At 44.7% G+C, this 25889-nt stretch overlaps 1 protein-coding gene across 2 annotated transcripts in view; it reads left to right on the top strand.

The window, feature by feature from the left end:
• Nucleotides 1-23308: 23308 nt before the first annotated feature.
• The window catches only part of dnajb5 (DnaJ heat shock protein family (Hsp40) member B5), a 54828-nt gene continuing 52247 nt past the window's right edge, over nt 23309-25889 (top strand). The window contains exons 1-2 of one of the 2 annotated variants that reach the window (XM_078550422.1): nt 23309-23440; nt 23619-23873. In XM_078550422.1, coding sequence (XP_078406548.1) covers nt 23663-23873 — 211 coding nt within the window. In that variant the 5' untranslated portion in view covers nt 23309-23440; nt 23619-23662. The remainder of the gene's footprint in view (nt 23441-23618; nt 23874-25889) is intronic. The other variant, XM_078550429.1, reaches the window with a different exon arrangement.

Raw genomic sequence — 25889 nt, 5'->3', positions numbered from 1 at the left:
CTAACCGAGCTGGCTGAGTCCTAAAGGACATAGCTGCTAGACTGGGTCTGCGGCAGGTGTTGAGGAAACCAACAAGAGAGTAAAACATACTTGACCTCATCCTGACCGACCTGCCACAGATGTATCTGTCCATGATAGTATCCATAGGAGTGACCGCCCCACAGTCGTTGTGGAAACGAAGACCCGCCTTCACATTGCGGATATCCTCCATTGTGTCGTGTGGCACTACCACCGTGCTAAATGGGATAGATTCCAAACAGATCTAGCAACTCAAGACTGTACATACATGAAGCGCTCTGGGCCATCAGCAGCAGGAGAATTGTGCTCAAAAACAATCTATAACCTCATGGCCCAACATATCCCCCACTCTACCATTACCATCAAGCCAGGGGATTAACCCTGGTTCAATGAAGAGTGCAGGAGCAGCACCAGGCATACCTAAAAATGGGGTGTCAACCTGGTGAAGCTATAGCACAAGATTACTTGGGTGCCAAACAGCACAAGCAGCAAGTGATAGAGCTAAGTGATCCCACAACCAACGGATCAGATCTAAGCTCTGCAGTCCTACCACATCCAGTCGTGAATGGTGGTGGACAATTAAACAACTCACTGGAGGAGGAGGCTCCACAAATATCCCCATCCTCGATGATGGGGGAGCCCAGCACATCAGTGCAAAAGATAAGGCATCAGTGCAAAAGATAATTCGCAACAATCTTCAGCCAGAAGTGCCGAGTGGATGATCGATCTCGGCCTCCTACTTCTCATCAGTATTCACCAAAGAGAAGGACTTAGCGGTCGATTTGTCTAGGGAAGAGTGTGTAGATAGCCTGGATCATGTTGAGATCAAAAAAGAGGTGTTAGGCGTCTTGAAGAATATTAAGGTGGATAAGTCCCCTGGGCCAGATAGGATCTACCCCAGAGTACTGAGGGAGGCAAGGGAGGAGATTGCTGGGGCCTTGACAGAAATCTTTGTATCCTCACTGGCTACGGGTGAGGTCCTAGAGGACTGGAGAATGGCCAATGTTGTTCCATTGTTTAAGCAGGGTAGCAGGGATAATCCAGGAAATTACAGGCCGGTGAGCCTTACATCAGTGGTAGGGAAATTATTGGAGAAGATTCTTCGTGACAGGATTTACTACCAGTTGGAAGCAAATGGGCGTATTAGTGAGAGGCAGCATGGTTTTGTGAAGGGGAAGTCGTGTCTCACTAACTTGATCGAGTTTTTCGAGGAAATGACAAAGATGATCGACGATGGAAGGGCAGTGGATGTTATATACATGGATTTCAGTAAGGCCTTTGACAAGGTCCCTCATGGCAGACTGGTACAGAAGGTAAAGTTGCACAGGAAGTGAGCTGCAAGATGGATACAGAACTGGCTTGGTGATAGAAGACACAGGGTAGCAGTGGAAGGATGCTTTTCTGAATGGAGAGCTGTGACTAGTGGAGTTCCGCAGGTATCAGTGCTGGGACCTTTGCTGTTTGTGGAATACATAAATGATTTGGAGGAAAATGTAACTGGGCTAATTAGTAAGTTTGCAGACGACACTAAGGTTGGAGGAGTTGAAGATAGTGAAGAGGGTTGTCAAGGGATACAACGGGATATAGATCGGTTGGAGACTTGGGCGGAGAAATGGCAGATGGAGTTTAATCCGGACAAATGCGAGGTAATGCATTTTGGAAGGTCTAATACAGGCAGGAATTATACAGTAAATGGCAGAACCCTTAAGTGCATTGAACGGCAGAGGGATCTGGGTGTACAGGTCCACAGGTCACTGAAAGTGGCAACGCAGGTGGATAAGGTAGTCAGGAAGGCATACGGCATGCTTGCCTTCATTGGCAGGGGTATTGAGTATAAAAGCTGGGAAGTCATGCTGCAGCTGCATAGAACCTTGGTTAGGCCACACTTGGAATATTGCGTGCAATTCTGGTCGCCACATTACCAGAAGGATATGGAGGCATTGGAGAGGGTGCAGAGGAGGTTTACCAGGATGCTGCCTGGTCTGGAGGTTGTTAGCTATGAGGAGAGGTTGGAGAAACTCGGATTGTTCTCACTAGAGCGACGGAGATTGAGGGGCGACTTGATAGAATTTTACAAAATTATGAGTGGCATGGACAGAGTAGATAGTCAGAAGCTTTTTCCCAGGGTGGAAGAATCAATTACTAGGGGACATAGATTTAAGGTGAGCGGAGAAAACTATAGAGATGTGCGGGGCAAGTTTTTTACGCAGAGGGTAGTAAGTGTCTGGAATTCGCTGCCAGAGGAGGTGGTGGAAGCAGGTACGATAGTGGTGTTTAAGAGGCAGCTTGACAAATACATGAATAGGATGGGAATAGAGGGATACGGACCCCGGAAGTGCAAAATGTTTTAGTTGACGGGCAATATGATTGGCGCAGGCTTGGAGGGCCGAAGGGCCTGTTCCTGTGCTGTACTTTTCTTTGTTCTTTGTATCCCCAGCCTCACAGATGGCAGTCTTCAGCCAATTTGATTCACTCCACGTGATATCAAGAAATGGCTGAAGGCATTGGATACTGCAAATGCTATGGGCCCTGACAATATTCCGGCAATAGTACTGAAGACTTGTGCTCCAGAACTTGCCGCACCCCCCAGCCAAGCTGTTCCAGTACAGCTACAAGACGGGCATCTTCCTGTCTACATGAAAAATTGCCTTGGTATGTCCTGTACACAAAAAGCAGGACAACTCCAACCCGGCCAATTACCACCCCATCAGTCTACTCTCAATCAGCAGTAAAGTAATGGAAGGGGTCATCAACAGTGCTACCAAGCGGCACTTGCTTAACAATAACCTGCTCACTGACACCAAGTTTGGGTTCCGCCAGGGCCACTCGGCTCCTGACCTCATTACAGCCTTGGTTCAAACATTGACAAAAGAGCTGATCTCCCAAGGTGAGGTGAGAGTGACTGCCCTTGACATCAAGGCAGCATATGATCGAGTGTGACATCAAGGACCTCTAGCAAAACTGGAGTCAATGGGAATCAGGGGGAAAACTCTCTGCTGGCTGGAGTCTTACCTGGTACAAAGGAAGATGGCTGTGGTTATTAGATCATCTCAGTTCCAGGACAGCACTGCTGGATTTCCTTAGGCCCAACCATCTTCAGCTGCTTCATTCCATCATAAGGTCTGAAGTGGGGATGTTCGCTGATGATTGCACAATGTTCAGCACCATTCATGACTCTTTAAATACTGAAGTAGTCCATGTCCAAATGCAGCAAGACATGGACAATATCCAGGCTTGGGCTGACAACTGGCAAGAAACACTCACGCCAACAAGTGTCAGGCAATGACCATCTCCAACGAGATAGAATCCAACCATTGTCCCTTGACGTTCAATGACATTACCATAACTGAATCCCCCCACTATCAACATCCTGGGGGTTACCATTGACCAGAAACTGAACTGGACTATATAAATACAGTGGCTACAAGAGCAGGTGAAAGGCTCGGAATTGTGCGACAAATAACTCACCTCCTGACTATCCAAAGCCTGTCCATCATCTACAAGGCACAAGTCAAGAGTGTGATGGAATACTCGCCAATTGCCTTGATGGTGCAACTCCCACAACACTCAAGTTTGACACCGTCCAGGACAAAGCAATCTGCGTGATTGGCACCACATCCACAACCATTCATTCCCTCCACCACTGCGCGCAGCAGCAGCAGCATGTACCATCTACAAGATGCACTGCAGAAATTCTCCAAGGCTCCTTCGACAGCACCTTCCAAACCCACGACCACCACCATCTAGAAGGACGAGGAGAGCATATAGATGGGAACACCACCACCTGGAAGTTCCCCTCCAAGTCACTCACCATCCTGACTTGGAAATACATCGCCATTGATTCAGTGTCGCTGGGTCAAAATCCTGGAACTCTCTTCCAACAACACTGTGGGTGTACCTACACCACATGGACTGCAGCGTTTCAAGAAGGCAGCTCACCACCACCTTCTCATGGGCAACTAGGAATGGGCAATAAATGCTGGCCCAGCAAGTGAAGCCCACATCCCATTAGTGAATGAATGAAAAAAAAGAAATTGTCAGTGGATACAAAGATTTGGCATTAAAAGTACACTCTCTGACATGTTATTCCCCAGCGATTCATGCTGGGGTCCTACTTTTGTGCTCTACCTATAAAGCATCTTGACTTGGGAAAAAGAGTATAACCAAGTATCAGATGATACTAAGTGAAGTGAACAGAAAAACAAATTGCAATAGATTAGATAAAGCAAATGAGCAAAATAGTAGATTCTGTTTAATGTAACAAACTGTTGGCCATCCACACAAGTTCAGTGATTCTCCTGCTCATTGATTTTTGGGAACATATGTTGCATTAGATCTTCTGGATTTCCCCCAATTTAAGTCACCAGGTTGGCACCTACTCCAAATACTGGTTAAGTAAGGTTTAATCTGTCTCAAGTTTATGTTGAGATTTCCAGATGTGTGTAATATTGTTTAGGCAAATATTGAAACACCTCAACAACCATAATGAGATGCACAGCTGTGTTTTCATGTAATTAGTCTCTACAATAAGATAAACATTGTAATTAAATGACAAAGTGTATATGTTACAATGGTTTTCCCATCCCTCAAGCAGTGAAACACTTTATTTTAAATGCTCCATTTTGAGATTTGTTAAAATCATACATCTCTTCACTCCATGAGTACAAAATATTCTCCATTACTATCCCCGGCCCATCTTGCTCGCCTCCCCGACTAATGTCAATCCTTCCACTGGTATGTTCATTTTCTTTATAACAAACACATTTCCTGCAGCATTCTTCATAAACTGATGATGACGATTGTGGATCTAACTGATAAAATTAGGTGTAGGGAAAGCAGGTCTGACTGGAAACTGCAAGCCAGCCTCAAAACTCAGAAACTGGCCCATGTTTTGCAGTCTGATGGAGTGAGGTGGGAAAGCTGGGATTTGTCTGGGAGAATTGGGAATGAGCTGAAATAGCTGGCCAAGGGTCTAGACGCTGAAGGGACATTAAACAAAGGCAACTCAGTAACAATACCGTAGAGGAGGAATTCCTGGAGTGTATACGGGATGGTTTTGTGGACCAATACGTTGAGGGACCAACTAGAGAACAGGCCATCCTAGACTGCGTATTGTGTAACGAGAAAGGAATAATTGGCAATCTAGTTGTGCGAGGCCCCTTGGGGATGAGCAACCATAATATGATAGAATTCTTCATCAAGATGGAGAGTGACATAGTTGAAGGTCGATAAATCCCCAGGGCCCGATAATCTACGTCCCAGAGTACTTAAGGAAGTGGCCCTAGAAATAGTGGATGCATTGGTGGTCATCTTCCAAGATTCTATAGACTTTGGAACTGTTCCTACAGATTGGAGGGTAGCTAGTGTAACCCCACTATTTAAAAAGGGAGGTAGAGAGAAAACAGGGAATTATAGACCAGTCGGCCTGATGTCGGTAGTGGGGAAAATTCTAGAGTCCATTATAAAAGATTTAATAGCTGAGCACTTGGAAAACAATGGCAGAGTCGGACAGAGTCAGCATGGATTTACGAAAGGGAAATCATGCTTGACAAATCTACTGGAATTTTTCGAGGATGTAACTAGTAGAGTTGATGAGGGGGGGGGCCAGTGGATGTGGTTTATTTGGACTTTCAGAAGGCTTTCGACAAAGTCCCACATAAGAGATTGGCGTGTAAAATTAAAGCGCATGGGACTGGGTATAGTGTATTGAGATGGATAGAAAACTGGTTGGCAGACAGGAAACAAAGAGTAGGAATAAACAGGCCTTTTTCCGAATGACAGGCAGCAACTAGTAGGGTACCGCAGGAATCGGTGCTGGGACCCCAGCTATGCACAATATATTTTAATGATTTAGATGAGGGAACTAAATGTAATATCTCCAAATTTGCAGATGACACAGAGCTGGGTGGGAGGGTGAGCTTTGAGGAGGATGCAGAGATGCTTTAGTGTGATTTGGACAAGCTGAATGGGCAAATGCATTGCAGATGCAGTATAATGTGGATAAATGTGAGGTTATCCACTTTGGTAGCAAAAACAGGAAGGCAGATTATTATATGAATGGCTATAAATTGAGAGAGGGGAATGCACAACGAGACCTGGGTGTCTTCGGACACTAGTCGCTAAAGGTAAGCATGCAGGTGCAGCAGGCGGTAAAGAAGGCAAATGGTATGTTGGCCTTCATAGCGAGAGGATTCGAGTACAGGAGCAGGGATGCCTTGCTGCAATTATACAGGGCCTTGGTGAGACCACACCTGGAATATTGTGTGCAGTTTTGGTCTCCTTATATGAGGAAGGATGTTCTTGCTATAGAGGCAGTGCAACAAAGGTTTACCAGACTGATTCCAGGGATGGCGGGGCTGACATATGCGGAGAGATTGAGTCGGTTAGGATTATATTTGCTGGAGTTCAGAAGAATGAGGGGGGATCTCACAGAAACCTATAAAATTCTAACAGGACTAGACAGGGTAGATGCAGGATGTTCCCGATGGTGGGGGAGTCCAGAACCAGGGGTCACAGTCTGAGGATACGGGGTAGACCATTTAGGACTGAGATGAGGAGAAATTTCTTCACCCAGAGCCTGTGAAATTCGTTACCACAGAAAGTAGTTGAGGCCAAAACATTATATGTTTTCAAGAAGGAGTTAGATATGGCTCTTGGAGTGAAAGTGATCAAAGGATATGGGGAGAAAGCGGGAGCAGGCTATTGAGTTGGATGATCAGCCATGATTATAATGAATGGCAGAGCAGGGTCAAAGAGCCGAATGGCCTACTCCTGCTCCTATTTTCTATGTTTAAAGTTAATAAGACTGTAAGTAGATTATCTTCATTTAACATGTTGTTAAAGAGGAAAAATGGCCTATACAAATCTTACAGGGAGAAAGATGAAGGAGCTTTCTAGGATGAATATAACAAAATGGAAATTAGAGGGGTGAAGAAAGACTTGGGAAAACATAGCAGCTGAGGCTATGAGGCCAAAATGCAAATTGTGGAGGAGTGATATTGAGCAATGGCTGGCAGTGTCCTTTGATGGTTTTCTATGTATCAGAATGCCAATTTCTATTGCCTCATGCCAACTTTTTGTAAATGTAACAATACAAAATTATTTCAGTAGCATAGCAATATGAAAGCAAAGAAGTGGGGTTGGATTTTACAGCCTTCCACTGGCATGTTTTAAGACCAGTGGAGCTTATAAAATGCTGCATGTGGCCTGCCTGCTTTCTTCCCACCTGTCCCTGACTCGACTTCCATTTTATACTGGGCGGTGGATGTTTCGGGCAGCCCACTCACCCTTGGGCCTATTGATGACCTTAAATTAATGGCAGAGGGAGGCCCAGACCAAGTGACAAGCCACCAGCTTTTACTGGGTGAACTGGTGTTGAACAATAAGATGAGGGGGGCAGGGGGGTGCCTCCTTTGGGGGGGTCCCCTGTGCACATCAAAGGCATCCCCCAATGTCATAACACCCTTTAACCCTACCCCAGCCCCACAAACATGGCCCCCTATCTCCCTCAACTTCCCCACTGCGCCTGCCAGCCAAACCCAGCTGACACCCCAGATTTATCTTCTTCCCTGCTTCTATTGCCTCCTCTTCTGTGGGTTCCGGCTGTCGTCCCAGCAGTGGCCACCTCTCAAACCTGTACTACTGGGACTACAGAGCTGCTGGCCAATCAGATTAGCCAGCAGCTAAATCAAGATTTCTTCCCAAAATTGCGCAAGTCTCACCCTGAGCCAATTAACCTCCACCTCCCACCAAGCTTGAAATGGCTGCAGGGCAGCCAACTTTTTCATGGGCGAGCTAACGACCAACTTTTTAAGACAGGGCGGGGAGCACTGTGACCTGTAGGATCTAGCCCATCATAACCATAACAAAAAAGCTTAAAACTAAGAATTTGCACAAACTACTAAATATTCTGATAGCCGACATTCAGGTATTTACAAAACAGGACATAAGCAAAATGCTCTCCCCAAATAAAGATATTCCAAGTATAATCAATGATTTAATGATTAATGACATTGAAGTCTAAATAAGCTAAAGGCTCAAAACAAATAAATTCCCAAGGTCAGTTGGTATTTATCCCAGAGTGCCAAGAAAAACTAAGGAGATTTGAGTGGCACTGCATATATTGCATGGCAAGAGAGGTAATCAACAATGTTCGAGTATCAAAGTCCAGGCTTCTAACTCAGTGGATAGCTTTGATAATGGCTTGGTATAAATCTGAGATGCCACCAAAACATTGTTTCTAGGATAGGCTGAAGCTTGGAAGTTCTCTTGTCGGACTGGAAATCAGTTTTTTTTTAAAAGCATTAGCTTTTTTTATTCTTTCATGGGATGTGGGCATTGAATCTGTTGCCCATCCCTAATTGCCTTGAGGTGGTGGTGAGCAGCCTTCTTGAACTGCTGCAGTCCATCTGGTGCAGGTACACCCACAGTACTGTTGGAAGGGAGCTTGTCCCAAGAGTCATTCCAGTACGCATTAGAATTAAATGAGGATGCTTTAAGAACATTAGCCAGATCACAAAAAGGCCTTGAGATTTCAGAAGTGCCTTTGGAAGATTCTAATGGTCCTCATGAATTGCTAAGTTCAAGTTGGTTATGGTTCAATTGTAATCATGAACTGTATGTGTGACTCTCTGAATTTTAGGTATAGGTACATTGCTACAGTTGGCAACCAATGAACCAATGTTAATTTTCGAGTTATAATTATCAACAAAAGTAAGCTGCACATCCAGAGATTTGATAGGTGTGTTGCTCACCCAGACTGATGCACAATATTCAATCCTCAAGTACACCAGTGCTAGATTCACTTTTCAAAGAGCGTATACATTGGCACTCCACATTGTGTCAGCAAGTTTTCAACATTGGTCCTTGCTTATACTTTTTCATAAATTGTTTTACAGTAGGTTTTTAAAGTCAAACATCTGTCCAAGTACTTTAGGTAAGGGTCATTGTGGACACACTGACCACAAAAGATATGAAATGGTTTATTGGCAGCTTTGCATAGGCATAAAGCTGCCAGCACAGTTTTGGGAGCATTGGGGAGGGGCTGCAAGTATTGAAAGTATTTCTCAATTAACCTCAAGACTGCACCAGTTTAAGAAGGCAGCTCACCATCACCTTCTCAAGGGCAATTAGGGATGGGCAATAAATGTTGGCCTAGCGAGCGACGCCCACCTCCCATGAATGAATAAAAAAAATAAAGATAGTTTCACCTATGGTAGTGAGGTCTTTACTTTATACTGCATAAATAATTAAATAAATTTACAGTAAATTGTGTCAAGTCAATCACCAATATAGGTGTTAAATAGTAGAAGTACATCCACAAACATTTAAGGTAAACCATCATTGAAGGTGTGTGTTCTGCTGGTCTGCTCGTTCAAAAGCACAAGATATCTATATTGGCTCAGCATTAGCCAAGAATCACATAGTGCTATCGCATTTGATATCTTCAGCAATAGTCCATATCTCTACACGTCACATGCATTGAATAAGTCTGCCAGAATTATTCCGGTTTTCAGTTTGATCTAGAAACCGGTCATTATTTGACTCATAATGCTGAGAAGCTGGTTGCTGCAACTTCAGCCGGTCTGAAACCAGCCTGATCCTTTGGCACATTATCCCTGTAACCTTGAAGATAGGTGTGAGACAGGCCAGTTACAACTCTCGCCATTAAAATACAAATTGTGGAGGAGTGATATTGAGCAATGGCTGGCAGTGTCCTTTGATGGTTTTCTATGTATCAGAATGCCAATTTCTATTGCCTCATGCCAACTTTTTGGAATCTTCCTGTTGAACATATGGCAGTGAATAGATCTGCCGTACATTGATTGAAACAATACCAATGCCAAAACTGAGCTAGAATCTCTGCAAAATCAACTGAATTTCATATACTGTTCAACATGAGAACTGATTATTATTATGAGGGTGTCAATGTACACTGTGGGCTGGGAAGAGGTGGGTAGTGGTAACCAATAGATTGTAAACCAGCCACTGCTGTCCATATTCAAAAACAATGAAAAAGTAGGGACAGGAGAGAGAGGCAAACTGAACTTCTTTATCCACTCACCATCCGTCCATAAGCAGAGTTGTTTTTGAATTATTTTTAAAGTAGGCTGTGGCGTGTTTCCCCAAACCTTCATTTTTGTGTGGTCCAATTTTATAAGTAACACATGGAAAACTCTCTTTCTGATTAACTCAGAAGCTTAGTTTATTTCACATTCAAACCCGGGGGGTGGTGTGCACAAGCACATACGCATGCACACACACACACACACGGGAATTAAAAAAAGGAGTTTTTACAACTATGGATGACAACAGTAAAAGAACCACAGAAATGAATATTAGTTCACGTGATTTCCAGAGTCCAGAAAGTCAAAATCCAGTGGGTGTTTCGTTCATGGCAGAGTTCAGTTCAGATGAGTTCCTGGTTGGAGACGGCAGCACAAGTCCTTGACAGTGAATGAGGATGCAGCACGAGGTTCCTGTATCTAGGTTGTTTGGCAGGCTATAGTCAGGTGTTCTTAAAATGAAACAGGCTTCAAGGAGTTGAGAGATGGTGGCTGGCTGCTTGGTCAGTCGGGAGCCCTGCTGTTGTTCTTTTCAGGTTTGAAGTAATCAACAAACTAATTAGGAGGCTAGAAATGTAATATTAAAACTACCCATGGGGCCAAGTGATGTGGCCCATTATTGTGTTAACTGCAGCTTCACAAACAGTTTCTATACCTCTAGCCAAAATCCATTGCTTCCTTTGAGTGAAACGGTGGCTGTTAACACCCTATAATGAGTTTCGATGTGCAGAATTTTCCATGCCCACTGGCACCGGGCGTGATCAGGTGCGTGAGTGGACAACATGGCTCGATTGATTTCACGCCGGTGTGAAAGCATTTCGCAATCGTCTGCTCAGCCCGCCTTCGGACGTTGGGAACCTCATTGTCATACATGTCAGCATATCATTATCAGGCCAGCCCGCCGGAATTGTGTCTCTCCCCCGCCCCCCCCCCACCCCCCACCCCGATCATCCGTCTATGTTGGCGGGAAAGCAAACCAACCTAATCAGTGACTGTGCTTCCACTGCCTTCCGTGGCAGAGTCCCAAAGTCGCACAACCCTCTGAGATGGAGTGCAGCTGAGGAAACGCCAAGTGCAGACTTGGAGTTTGGTGAATAGGGGAGTTCGGTGAAGGGGGGCAAGAAGGTGTTCATTTCCTTTTTCTATCTTTCTCATCCTGTAGAAATTGGTTCTTAACTCTGTTACATGGGAAGGAGCTAGCAGTTTGGTGAGTATCTGATAAGTGGTTAAGGTCTATTCTATCCTTAAGGTATAAAATAGTACACAAATTGGTGGTAAAGTTAATAAAATATATAAAAAGCAACTTAAATAGGTGAATGATGTAATTTAGTAATTATTAAAAACACATTAATGATGGCAGGACAGGTGATGTTTCATGGCTGCAGCATGTGAGAGCTCCTGGATGTCAGTGTGATCCAAGGCAAACATGTCTGCAGTGTTTGCGGATTGAGGAACTTTGGCTCAGAGTCATTGAGCTGGAGGCTGAGCTGCAGTCTCTGACACATCACAGAGGGGAAAAGTTACCTGAATGCTTTGTACCAAGAGGTAGTCACATCACTCAGGATAGGGTCTTCTGATTTCTTCAGTGGTCGGGGCAGGAGGGTGTGACTGCAAGTAAGCCAGGTAAGGTGCCCCAGAGGGCAAGAGTGTGAGCCTATGCAATTATCCAATAGGTTGGAGGTTCTCTCAGCTTATTTAGATGAGAGCAGGGGCTGCAGGGTAGATGAACAAGCTGACCATGGCACCCTGGTACAGGAAGCCATTCAAGTGGGGGAGCAAAAAGGTGGTACTAGGGGACAGTATAGTGAGGGGGATTGACACTGTTCTCTGCAGCAAAGAACGGGAGTCCAGATGGCTGTGTTGCCTGCCCAGTGCCAGGGTTCAGGACATCTGCACAGGGCTGGAGAGGAACCTGCAATGGGTGGGGGAAGGATCCGGTTGTCGTGGTTTATATAGGTACCAATGACATAGATGGAACTAGGCTGCAGACGTGTTTACCCTGGATTACCTTTGATGTTCTTTTTAGTGCCTAGCTTCTCATACTGACTATTGTTATGACTGGTCCCCAGCTGAGGTCCCCAATTTGTTATTACTGGGATAGGACCCTAACTTATTATGATCCCAGATGAGGAGGAATGAGCTGGCTCCCCTCTATTCAACCCCCCTCAGCTGGTTGCAATAAACATATTTACTTTAAGGAGCCAATTTAACCAGGCTTTCCTGAGTCAAAGAAAGAGTAGGTTATTGGCTACTAAAACTGTAGAAAAATAATGAAAATTGCAACACACACAGAAATGAGAAGTTGAGTCCAAATGAAAGTTTAAAAAATATATACAAATCAGTCCTTTGCTTGTCCGTGAGGCATTGATGGCAGGCGTTGTGGCTGTTAAGTTGCGTTATTCTGGTAGAGCTGACCTTGGTGGATTCACAGTTAGTTGGAGATACTTGGTTTGTAAGATAACTATTTCCATTCTCTTGTGGCTTCTGCTGAGCTTTGCCTCCAGCAACAGAGGGTGCATGCGAGAGAGAGAGCGATCACACAGCACCCCAGCACACTGGTCTGCAGCTAGATTTTGAACCCATTTTTTCATATGTATTCCAGGAGAGGAAATAGCCATGTCTTGCACCCATCTCTGTTAACACATTCTGAGATGTTAAGTCAACAGGAGATGGATTTTTGGATAACTGCTAAGACATGCAAATCACTCCTCCACATCCACAACCACAGGAAATTAAAGTTCAGTCTTTTGCAGCTTTCCTATCTCCCTTTCAAGTGGCTCTGCTTGAAAGTGGCCATGACACCTTTTCAGGTGCAACATGCCATGTTCTCTTAGGACAGGTCTGTCAGTATGATCCACAGGAGGAGGTGATCGCATAGCGGTATTGTTGGTGGACTGGTAATCCAGGGTAATGCTCCACAGACCTGGGTTTGAATCCCGCCACGACAGATGGCGGAATTGGAGTTAATTCCAGGTTTTTTATTGAAAAAGTATGAAACCATCGTCGATTTTTGTGAAAACCATCTGGTTCACTAATGTCCTTTAGGGAAGGAAATCTACTGTCCTTACCTGGTCTGGCCTACCTGTGACTCCAGACCCACAGCAATGTGGTTGATTCTTAAAAGCCCTCTGAATTAGCCTAGCAAGCACTCAGTTGTATCAAATGACTATGAAGTCTCAAAAAGAGGAATGAAATCGGGCAGACCCCCCTGCATCGACCTAGGAACTGGAAATGACAGCGGCAAATTCAGCCCTGTTGATCCTGCAAAGTCCTTCTAACTAACATCTGGGGGCTCATGGCAAAATTGGGAGAGGTGTTTCACAGACTAGTCAAGCAACAAACTGAGTGATACTCTCAGAATCATACCTTACAGACATACAATGTCCCAGACACCACGATCACCAACCTGGGTAGTCCTGTGCTATAGCTTCACCAGGTTGACACCTCATTTTTAGGTATGCCTGGTGCTGCTCCTGGCATGCCCTCCTGCTCTCTTCATTGAACGAGGGTTGATCCCCTGGTTTGATGGTATTGGTAGAGTGGGGGATATGCCAGGCCATGAGGTTACAGATTGTGTTCGAGTACAATTCTGCTGATGGCCCACAGCACCTCATGGATGCCCAGTCTTGAGTTGCTAGATCTGTTTAAAATCTATCCCATTTATGTCCCACCAGGACAGACCCTGCAGAGGTGGCAGCACAGTGGTATACACTGGCGATGGAGTTGCCCTGGGAGTCCGCATTATCGACTCCAGACCCCTTGAAGTCGCAAGGCATCAGGTCAAACATGGGCAAGGAAACCTCCTGCTGATTACAACATCCATCAGCTGATGAATCAGTGCTCCTCCATGTTGAACACCACTTGGAGGAAGCACTGAGGGTGGCAAGGGCACACAATGTGTTCTGGGTGGGGGACTTCAATGTCCATCATCAAGAGTGGCTCGGCAGAAGCGCTGACAGAGCTGGCCGAGTCCTAAATGACATACCTGCTAAACTGAGTCTGCGGCAGGTGGTGAGGGAATCAACAAGAGGGAAAAACATACTTGACCTCATCCTCACCAACGTGCCTGCCTACCCGCGGATGCACATGTCCATGACAGTATCCGTAGGAGTGACCACCGCAGTTATTGTGGAGATGAAGTCCCGTCTTCACAATGAAGGTACCCTCCATCGTGTCGTGTGGCACGACCACCATGCTAAATGGGATAAATTTTAAACAGATCTAGCAACTCAAGACTGGGTATCCATGAGGTGCTGTGGGCCAACAGCAACAGCAGAATTGTACTCGAACACAATCTGTAACCTCATGGCCTGGCATATCCCCCACTCTACCAATACCATCAAGCCAGGGGATCAAACCTGGTTCAATGAAGAGTGCAGAGGGGCATGCCAGGAGCAGCACTGGGCATGCCAGGAGCAGCACCTGGCATACCTAAAAATGAGGTGTCAACCTGATGAAGCTATAACAGGACTACTTGCATGCCAAAAGCATAAGCATCAAGATCCAAGCAATCCCACAACCAACAGATCAGATCTAAGCTCTGCAGTCCTGCCAAATCCAGTCATGAATGGTGCTGGACAATTAAACAGTTCACTGGAGGAGTTGGGGGAGTAGTCTCCACAAAATATCCCCATCCTCAATGATGGGGGGAGCCCAGCACGTGGAAAAGACAAGGCTAAAAGCATTTGCTACAATCTTCAGCCAGGAGTGCCGAGTGGATGATCCATCTCGGCCTCCTCCAGAGGTCCCCAGCATCATAGATGCCAGTCTTCGGCCGATTCAATTCACTCCATGGTGGTATCAAGAAACGGCTGAAGGCACTGTATGCTGCAAAGGCTATGGACCCTGACAATATTCCAGCAATAGGACTGAAGGCTTGTGCTCCAGAACTTGCCACACCCAGAGTCAAGCTATTCCAGTACAGTTACAACACTGGTATCTACCCAGCTATGTGGAAAATTGCCTCGGTGTGTCCTGTACACAAAAAGCAGGAAAAATCCAATCCAGCCAATTACCACCCCATCAGTAAAGTAAGGGAAGAGGTCATCAACAGTGCTATGAAGCGGCACTTACTTAGCAATAACCTGCTCACTGACGCCCAGTTTAGGTTCCACCAAGGCCACTCAGCTCCTGACATCATTACAGCCTTGGTTCAAACATCAACAAAAAAGCTGAACTCCTGAGGTGAGGTGAGAGTGAGTGCCCTTCACATCAAGGCAGCATTTGACAGATGTTGGCATCAAGGAGCTCTAGTAAAACTGGAGTCAATGGGAATCACGGGGGGGGGGGGGGTGGAATCTCCACTGGTTGGAGTCATACCTAACACAAAGGAAGTTTGGAGGTCAGCCACCTCAACTCCAGGACATCACTGCAGGAGTTTCTCAGGGTAGTATCCTCATTTCCAAATGCAGCAAGACCTGGACAATATCCATGCTTGGGCTGACAAGTGGCAAGTAACATTCACACCCCACAAGTGCCAAGCTGTAAAGAACCTATTTTTTAATTCTGTTGGACTGTGAACTAAAATTAAAAAGTTTGAAGGACATGTCTAATGGAACAGTGAGGGCCATATATAACGTTGCTCTCCTGGAACAGAGTGCCATGAAATACAGGATGGTGCCAAGGAGTCTGGTCTAATGGGGAATTGTCTGGCAACAATGTTTTAATTGGCTCCTAACCAGGTGAGCAGGGATTGTGAGAGAGCGGTGCAGCAGAATAGCTCCTAGCCAGAAAGAAAAAGACCTAAAACCTCTCTCCCCTGTCTGAGTAAGATTCCAGTAATTCTATAATAGCAGCTAGTTGGCTTTTCCTCCTCATATCTCTATAACCTACTCTCTGAAAACTCCTGACAAGAGGCAAAAGGGGAAAATCACCGTTAGAGGCATTGAAAGAAAAGTGCTCAACCAGTGAACTAAAGACTGAAAAGTGCTGGAAGACCACCTCCTGTCAAAGAACTGAAAGGAATTTGGAAGACATTGATCAAAATCAACCCATTGAATCCTGTACTCTGGAATTGGTGCTATTGAACCGTTTTATCCCATCCTTAAAATCTATGTTTTTGTGTCTCTTACGTGTGTGTGTATAGGGATTTACGAAGGGGTAGAGTTTGGGTTAATAGAGTTGGAAATTAGCAGTTCGAATTTCTCTCTTTTGCCACAGGTTAAAGATAATTTGTTCAATAAACAGTTTTTACTTAAGTTTACAAACCCGGTGCTCATATTGTGTAAACCTAAATTAAACAATTAGGTGGGTTGTTCAAACTTTTTGCACATTTGTCACGGCTCGGGAAGCATTGGGGATTGATATTGCAGCGCACGATCCCCAGGTGAGTCACAACACGGGCAATGCCCATCTCCAACAAAAGAGAATCTAACCATCACCCCTTGACATTCAATGGCATTACCATCGCCAAATCCCCCACTATCAACATCGTGGGGGGTTACCATTGACCAGAAACTGAACTGGACATGTCATATAAATACTGTGGCTACATGAGCAGGTCAGAGGCTAGGAATCCTGCGACGACTAACTCACCTCCTGACTCCCCAAAGCCGGTCCACCATCTACAAGGCACAATTCAGGAGCGTGATGGAATACTCCCCACTTGCCTGGATGAGTGCAGCTCCCACAACACTCGACAAGCTTGATACCATCCAGGACAAAACAGGCCACTTGATTGGCACCACATCCACAAACATTCACTCCCTCCACCACAGTAGTAGCAGTGTGCACCATCTACAAAATGCACTGCAGGAATTGAGTTTTTTTTAAATTCATTCACGGGATTTGGGCCTTGCTGGCTGGGCAAGCCTTTATTGCCCATCCCTAATTGCCCTCAAGAAGGTGATGGTGAGCTGCCTTGTGAACTGCTTCAGTCTATGTGGTGTAGGTACGCCCACAGTGCTGTTAGGAAGTTCCCAGTGATCATGAAGGAACGGCAAAACATTTCCAAGTCAGGGTGGTGAGTGACTTGGAGGGAATCTTCCAGGTGGTGGTGTTCCCATCGATCTGCTGCCCTTGCCCTTCTAGATGGTAGTGGTCATGGGTTTGGAAGGTGCTCAGGAGCCTTGGTGAATTCCGGCAGTGCATTTTGTAGATGGTACACACTGCTGCTGCTGTGCATCGGTGGTGGAGGGAGTGAACGTTTGTGGATGTGGTGCCAATCAAGCAGGCTGTTTTGTCCTCGACAGTGTCAAGCTCATAGAGTGTTGTGTCTGCATTCATCCATGGAAATGGAGAGTATTCCATCACACTCCTGACTTGTGCCTTGTAGGTGGTGGACAGGCCGTGGGGAGTCAAGAGGGGTTACTCATCGCAGGATTCCTAGCCTCAGACCTGCTCCTGTAGCCACTGTATTTACATGGCTCTTTAGACAGCACCTTCCAAACCCACGACCACTACCAAGAAGGACAAGGGCAGCACGTAAGATGGGAACACCGCCGCATGGAAGTTCCCCTACAAGTCACTCACCATCATGACTTCACTGTCGCTGGGCCAAAATCCTGGAACTCTCTTCCTAACAGCACTGTGGGTGTATCTACACCACATGGACTGCAACGGTTCAAAAAGGCAGCTCACCATCACCTTCTCAAGGGCAACTAGGGATGAACATTCAATACTCAAAGGACTGAGTTTCATACCCTTACACCCTCACCTCAATGAATTTCGGGCTCAGCACGACGCTGAACTCTTCCACCGCCTCAGTCTCTGTGCTCGCTTCTTTGGACAAGAGTCCTCCTCCTGTTCCATGCATCATTTCACCCACCTCCAGTATTCGCCCTCCACCTGGACCCCTCACTCGGGCCTCTTGCAGCCTTCTGGACTTAACACTGAGTTCAACAACTTCAGACCATGAACTCTCTCCTCCATCCTCACCCCTTTTTGATCCCCTTTTTTCAACATTCATTTTTTTTCCCCATTTATTTTTATTCATTGTTTTATCCCCCTTTTTATCCCATTTTGTGTCCTCCCCACCCCTGCCCCACTGAGGGGCCATCTGTTACTTGTTCCATGTTGTTCTTTCACAGAGTGCTTACCCTTGTTTTGCTATCACATTCTGCTTTCTTACCTTTATACCGCTATCAGCACCTTTTTTTAAGCCCTCACCACTACCATTAACACTCCCTTTGTCCTTTTGCTCATGACATCTTTGTCAATCTCTCATTTGCCCCCACCTATCGCTGGCCTTCTATCCAGCTTCACTTGCTCCACCCCCCTTAAACAGTATAAACTTAATCACATTTCTACTTCTCTTTAGCTCTGAAGAAGGGTCATGCGGACTCAAAATGTTAACTCTGTTTCTTTCTCCACAGATGCTGTTAGACCTGAGTTTTTCCAGTATTTTCTGCTCTTGTTTCAGATTTCCAGCATCCACAGTATTTTGCTTTTAGGGATGGGCAATAAATGCTGGCCCAGCCAGCGAAGCCCACATCCCGTGAAGGAATAAAAAAAAGCAATTTTCCAGAAAGTGGTCACTTTACATTATCAACCATCTTTTGCTCGGTGTCTTTGCTTGTATTTCTTTTAAAAAACACAGGTCATCCTTAAAAAGTTTGATATGCCCATAAGTAATCTGTGGCTGTAATCTGCTTCTCAAGGCACTATGCAGAATTTCTTTCCTAGTTCTACCTGTCATTAGTGACTACATGGGCAACAACTGGATCCTCCCCCTCCCACTGCAAGTTCCTCTCCAGCCCTGAGCAGATGTCCTGAACCCTGGTACCAGGCAGGCAACACAGCCATCTGCACTCTCGCTCTTTGCTGCAGAGAACATCGTCAATCCCCCTCACTATACTGTACCCTACTACCACTACATTCCTTTTTACTTCCCCCATTTGAATGGCTTCCTGTACCACAGTGCCATGGTCAGTTTGCTCACTCACCATGCAGCCCCCACTCTCATCCAAACAGATTGAGTATACTTCAAACCAAATGGACAATTGCAATTGCACTCCTGCCTTATGGGTCCCCTTACCCTCTTTACTCGCAGTCACACCCTCCTGTCCCTGACCAAATCAGAAGACCTTATCCTAAGTCGTGTGACTACCTCCTGGCACAAAGCATGCAGGTAGCTTTCCCCCTTTCCCTGGTGCATAGCTGTATCTGCATCTCAGCCTCCAGCTCCATGACTCTGAGCCAAAGCTCCTCGAGCCACATACACTTACTGCAGACACATTTGCCCTGGAACACAATGGTATCCTGGAGCTCCCACATGTTGCAGCCTTGACACATCACCTGTTCTGCCATCCTTAATGTGTTTCATTTATTACTTAAATTATATTACTCACTTAATTATTTTCCAGTTTTATACATATTTTTAAACTTTACCACTAGTTTGTATACTATTTTAAACCGTAGGACTGGAATACACTTAATCACTTGCCAGATGCTCACCTAACAACGAGCTCCTTTTACTATAGTAGAACAAGAAACAATTCCTACAGGGTGAAAAAAGTAGAAAAAGCAAAAGGGAGCACCTCCTTCCCCTCCTCACCAAACTCCCAAGTATGCACTCAGTTGCAAAGCTGCAATTGTTTGGCTAGGCTGCACTGAAGAACCCTAAATTTATGGAAAGCGGAACTGGAGCTAGAGAAACCAGATTCAATCAGCTACCTGGGTAAGTGGTTAAGGTGTATTCCAGTCCCAAGGTTTAAAATAGTATACAAACTAGTGGTAAAGTTAAAAAAAAATGTATAAAGATGGAAAATAAATAAGTGAATAGCATAATTAATTAATTAATTAAAACATATTAAGGATGCCAGGAAATGCATCAAGGCTACAACATGTGGGAGCTCCTGGATGCCATTGTGTTTCAGGGCAAACGCGTCTGCAGTTAAGTGCTAGCAACTAGAGGAGCTTCAGCTCAGAATCATTGAGCTGGAGGTGGAGATGCAGACACAGCGACACATCAGGGAGGGGGGAGAGGCGGGGATTAACTACTTGGCTCTCTCAGCAAAGTGCATGTATCCCGCCTACAGCTGGGAGAAAAAAAAATTTAGTCTACTTACACAGTACTTTCCAGTTACTGCTAATTACAGACTAGACTAGATTTTTCAAGAACAAGATTAACACTTTAAACTCCCCCACTCACCAAGCTCCCCTGTATGCAGCCCATTCCAAAGCTGCACTCAGAAGAGCTCCAGAGATTAGGTCAATGATGATGGCTTGATGTTCGATGGTGGGATCACAGTCCAGGGGAGGTAGTGGGAAATGTCAAAGAGTTGGTGCTCAGCCTCTCAAAGTAGAGGTTGACTGACTGTTTAGTTGGCTGTTGTGGGGTTACCAACTCCAGTTCACAGAATCTTTACAGTGCAGGTGGCTATTCAGCCCATCGAGTCTGCACTGGATCTCTGAAAGAGCATTCGACCTAGTCTCACTCCCGTTCCTTATCCCTGTAACCTTTAGTATTCTCTCTTTTCAAATAGCAATCCAATTCCATTTTGAATACCTCAATCAAACCTGTCTCCAACGCCCTCTCAGGAAATTCATTCTAGACTCTAACCACCCTCTGGTGAAAAAGATTTTCTTCAAAACTTTTACTCCTTTTGCCAATTATTTTGAATGTGTCCTCTAGTTCTTGATGCTATCTTGAATGAGAACAGTTTCTCACTATTTTTCCTGCCCATACCCCTCAGGATCTTGAATACCCCTTATGAAGTCTCCTCTCAGCCTTCTTTTCTCCAAGGAGAAAAAAAGAGTCCCAACCTTTCCAATCTATCCTCATAGCTGCAGTTCTTCATCCTGTAATCATTCTTGTGAATCTCCTCTGTACTCTCTTCAATGCCTTCACATCCTTCCTCAAATATGGCACCCAGAACCGGACACAGTACTCAAGATGAGGCCGAACTAGTGTCTTATAAGTTCCACATGACCTCCTTACTCTTATGGTCCATGCTACCATTAATAAAGCCTAATATACAATATGCTTTATTAACTTTCAACATGTCCTGCCATCTTATGTACATATACACCGAGATCCCTCTGTACCTGCGTCTCCTTTAGTATTTCTCCCTTTATTTTATGCTGTCTCTCCATATTCTTTCTACCAAAATTAATCACCTCACACTTCTCTGCATTGAACTTCATCTGCCACTTGTCTGCCCAATCCACCAAAATGTCTTTATCCTTTCGAAGTTCAAGACTATCCTCATCACAGTTGATAACATTTCCAATCTTCGTATCATCTGTAAATTTTGAAATCATGCCCTCAACACCAGAGTCTAGGTCATTTATATATCAGGAAGAGCAAGGATCCCAATATGACCCCTGGGGAACTGCACTACATACCTTCCTCCAATCTGAAAAACATTCATTAACCACTACTCTTTGTTCCTGTCACTAAGCTAATTTCTTATCCAAGTGCCCACTCTCCCTTTTATTCCATGAGCTAGAATTTTTCTCACAAGTTTGTTGTGTGGCACTGCGTCAAATGCCTTTTGAAAATCCATATACACCGCTTTAACTTCACTGCCCTCATCAACCTTCTGTTACCACCTCAAAAACTCCAGCTAGTTAAACATGATTTTCCCTTAATGAATCCATGCTGACTTTCCTTAATTATCCTGCACTTGTCTAAGTGAGTACTGAATTTATCCCAAACCATAGTTTCCAGAAGTTTCCCTACCACTAAAGTCAAACTGACTGTTCTGTGGTTGCCAGCCTTATCCATTTTTGAACAAGGATGTAACATTCACAATTCTCCAGTCCTCTAGCACCACCCATGTTTAAAGAAGGCTGGAAGATTATCACTTGTGCCTCTGCAATTTCCACTATCACTTTCCTGACACTACCCTTGGATGCATCTCATCCAGTCCTGGTACCTTATCTATTTTAAGTAAAGATAGCCTTTCTAAAACCTCCTCCTTCTCAATTTAAATTCTTCTGGTGTACCAGTTACCTCCTCTCTCACCTCAGCCTGGGTAGCATCATCTTCATTCGTAAAGACAGGTGCAAAGTACTCATTTAATACTTCCACTATTTCTCCTGTCTCCACATGCAAGTCCCCTTTTTTATCCCTAATCAGCCCTAATCCTTTTCCCACTCAGAATCAGAGTGCAGAAGAGGCCCATCGAGTATGCACCGACACGTAAGAAACACCTGACTTACCTACTCGTTTATTATTTGTGCTTATAGAAGACCTTGGGATTCCCTTTCATATTAGCTGCCGGTCTCTTTTCATGCTCTCTCCTTGCTTTTTTTTTAATCAGTTTTTTCACTTCCCCTCTGGTCCTTTCATATTCGGCCTGATTCTCCATTGTATTTTCTATCTAACACCTGTTGCATACACACTTCTTCCATTTCATCTTCACCTCAATCTCTCTCATCATCCAGGGCACACTAGATTTATTTGTCCTGCATTTATTCCTGGTGGTTTCATGAGACAACATAGTCCACAGCCACCTCAAAACAGTCAGACAGCCTTTTTCTCCCATCTCAGATATTTTTCTAGTAAACACAAGTTTTGCAGAAAAAACAACTTACCATTTTTGATGACCGTATGATTTTTCTCCTGGGTTGCTTACAGCAGTGCCCAGGTTTAATTCCTTAAGACTCCAAGGTGGTAGAACATAGGAAATGGGAGTCAGCCATTCGACCCCTCAAGCCTGCTCTGCCATTCAATGTCATGGCTGATCTGATTGTGGCCATACCTCCCCCTCCCTTTCCTGCCTGCCCTTCTCATAACCCTCGATTCCCTTCTAGGTCAAAAATACCCTCTGGAAAACTGGCAGCCCTAGCCAGTAGAGGGGTCCGCTCGCTGCTCGACCTTTAATACCAAGGGGAAACCAAACTTGTGTTGATACCTGATAAAACGGACACAAGGGAAAAAGTGAGAATGGAAATCATAGCGATTGTACTCAATAAGTAACCGAATATTACAATATCAAAGTAAACCATGAATATGGGGAGGGCGAGTGGTGTTCCTCCAAGTCCAGCTCGACCGACTAAAAATGATAGAAACGCCAGCTGCCTCGACCTTCCAGAGGCGGTTTGAATTCGAAGCGGAAACGATGCTCTATCGGAATGTTTCTGGAAGTTTCTCTCCCCCCACCCGCAGCACGCTCCGCTCTAATTCCAGCCGATGAGTCACCACCAACCACCCACCCCCCCTCCTCAGCCTAACCTGCTGGCCGCCGATTTTTTTTTAAATATCGGAGATCGACATCACGTTCACCAATCAACTCCGAAGAAAGGCCGGCGGGCCGGTCGAATGAAAGCAATGTTCCGGACGGTGATAAGATAAATGGACCAATCAACGCCTTGGTAGGCGGGCACTGAAGCAGCTAGCAGGTTAGGTAGCACTGGCGAGCGCTTCTGGTTGACGTGTTGGTTTAAAGTACAGGGGGAAAAATTATTTAACGGTAATAAATTCCGGGGTTTCGGCTCCAAATGTTTCAAATTCAAAATAAAGCTTTATTGCATGCTTCTAATTTTATCACGCGCGGTCACCGGATGGAGCTTGTCACTTTTTTTTTTAAACACAGTAATTTGGATGTTTTTATACTAATAAAAATAATATATTTTTCCCCCCTGCTTCAGAAAGATCGTTGCTGGCTGATCAACGTTTCTGGGGGAAAAAAATCATGGGTAAAAATTACTATAACATCCTTGGTATCAGCTCTGAAGCCAACGAAGATGAAATTAAAAAAGCTTACAGAAAAATGGCCTTGAAGTTTCACCCGGATAAAAACAAAGAGCCCAATGCCGAGGATAAATTTAAAGAGGTGGCCGAGGCTTACGATGTGCTCAGCGACCCCAAGAAGAGATCCATTTACGATCAATATGGGGAAGAAGGTGAGTGTCCTTGGAGCTGGCCGCTTCCATCTCCCCCGCCGCCCCTCGTATACATTCTTGGGCAACGGCCGCTAGGATTCCCTCTCTATCTGAGAGACAGATAAATGTTGCAATCCATTACAAAAGAAATTTAGTATAAAAGTGAAAATCCTTGTACAGATAGATTCTTGTTTTCTGCTGAGTGCAGCCTATTTTTCTGAACATTTGTGGTTATTTTTACAACGCCTGCACTCAATTCTGTATAAATGGAAGTTTTATATTTTGCTTGATTTTTTTTTTTAAGGACAGTTTGTGTCATCGATATGTGACAAGGACTCAAAATAACGAAGCTAAAAGGGCACTGCTGCCAATTAAAATTAAAGAGCAATGTAAGCAGGTTGGCACATTCTAGTGTCCGATATTATGTTTGGGAGTAGCGTGGTGTTGCTCGACTATTCTATTAATAAGCAGCTTTTATTCATTTATGATTTGTCTAATCTCCAATATTAAATTAAATAAGCCAGAGGTGATTCGTTGCTGCCCAACTAAACCACCGTGACCTTTTCTTGGTCCGCTGTGTTAACGGTTAATTGGGGAAGTAATATAAATAAATACTTAATATTCCTCATCTTTGGCATCTCCTTTTGCAGAGTTTAAAATATACAGTTGACACTCTTAGCAAACCTTCCGCCCATTAGACCGTATTTAAGAGAGCTTGTCTTTTTAACAAAGGTGTGTAACTCTTTGAATAATGTTTGTGCTTCAGCAGTTGATTGAACAGAAATAAGACTAACTTGCATTTATAATACTTTTCACAACTTCAGAACGACCCAAAGCACTTTACAGCTAATGAAGTACTTTTGAAGTGTCCTCACTGTTGTAATATAGGAAATGTGGCATCAAATCTGGGCACAGCAAGCTACCCCAAACAACAATGTGCTAATGACCAGATTTTCTTTGTGATGTTAGTCAAGAAATAACTATTGGTCAGGACACCAGGGATAACTGTCCTCTTCAAAATAGTGCCATGGGATACATTACACCCAAGAGGGTAGACAGGGCCTCTGTTTAACTTCTTATCTGAAAGACACCTATAATGCATTACTCCCTACATACTGCATTGGAATGTCAGCCTGGATATTTTGTGCAGCAGACTTTGGAGTGAGACTTTTAGAATCCAAAACCCAGATAGCCGAAACCCAAAAGGCTTTTGATAAGGTCCCGCCTGGGAGACTGATAACGAAGGTAAGAGTCCATGGGATTCAAGGCAGTTTGGCAAATTGGATCCAGAATTGGCTGAGCGGCAAGAAGCAGAGGGTGATGGTCGAGGGGTGTTTTTGTGACTGGATGCCTGTGTCCAGTGGGGTTCCACATGGATCAGTGTTGGGTCCCTTGCTGTTTGTGGTATATATAAACGACTTAGACTTGAATGTAGGAGGGTTGATCAGTAAGTTCGCAGATGACATGAAAATTGGTGGGTTGGTAAATAGTGAGGAGAATAGCCTTAGATTACAGGAGGATATAGATGGTCTGATCAGTGGCAGATGGAATTTAATCCGGATAAGTGTGAGGTGATGCACTTGGGCAGGACAAACAAGGCAAGGCATACACGATGAATGGTAGGACCCTGGGAAGTACCGAGGATCAGAGGGACCTTGGTGTGCATGTCCACAGGTCCCTTAAGGTAGCGGGACAGATAGATAAGGTGGGTAAGAAGGCATATGGGATACTTGCCTTTATTAGCCAAGGCATAGAATATAGGAGCAGGAAAGTTATGCTGGAACTGTATAAAACGCTGGTTAGGCCACAGTTTGAGTATTGCATGCAGTTCTGGAATCCGCATTATAGGAAGGATGTGATTGCACTAGAGAGTTTGCTTCCAGCAAGGTTGGTTCTTCAGATCTCCTCCAACTTTCCTAAGATTGCAAACTCTCCTTCCAACAGAATGCTCCTGGTTCTGATCTTCTTTAACTGTGGAGTTTTGTATTTAACACTTTTTTTCTTTCCTCAGCTTGGCTATAACGGAAATTTAACTTA

The sequence above is a fragment of the Cetorhinus maximus genome, chromosome 1 (genome assembly GCF_964194155.1).
Source record: "Cetorhinus maximus chromosome 1, sCetMax3.hap1.1, whole genome shotgun sequence".
NCBI classification, from domain to species: domain Eukaryota; kingdom Metazoa; phylum Chordata; class Chondrichthyes; order Lamniformes; family Cetorhinidae; genus Cetorhinus; species Cetorhinus maximus.
The sequence above is the reverse complement of the archived record's forward strand: the minus strand, read 5'-3'. Positions and strand labels throughout refer to the sequence as shown.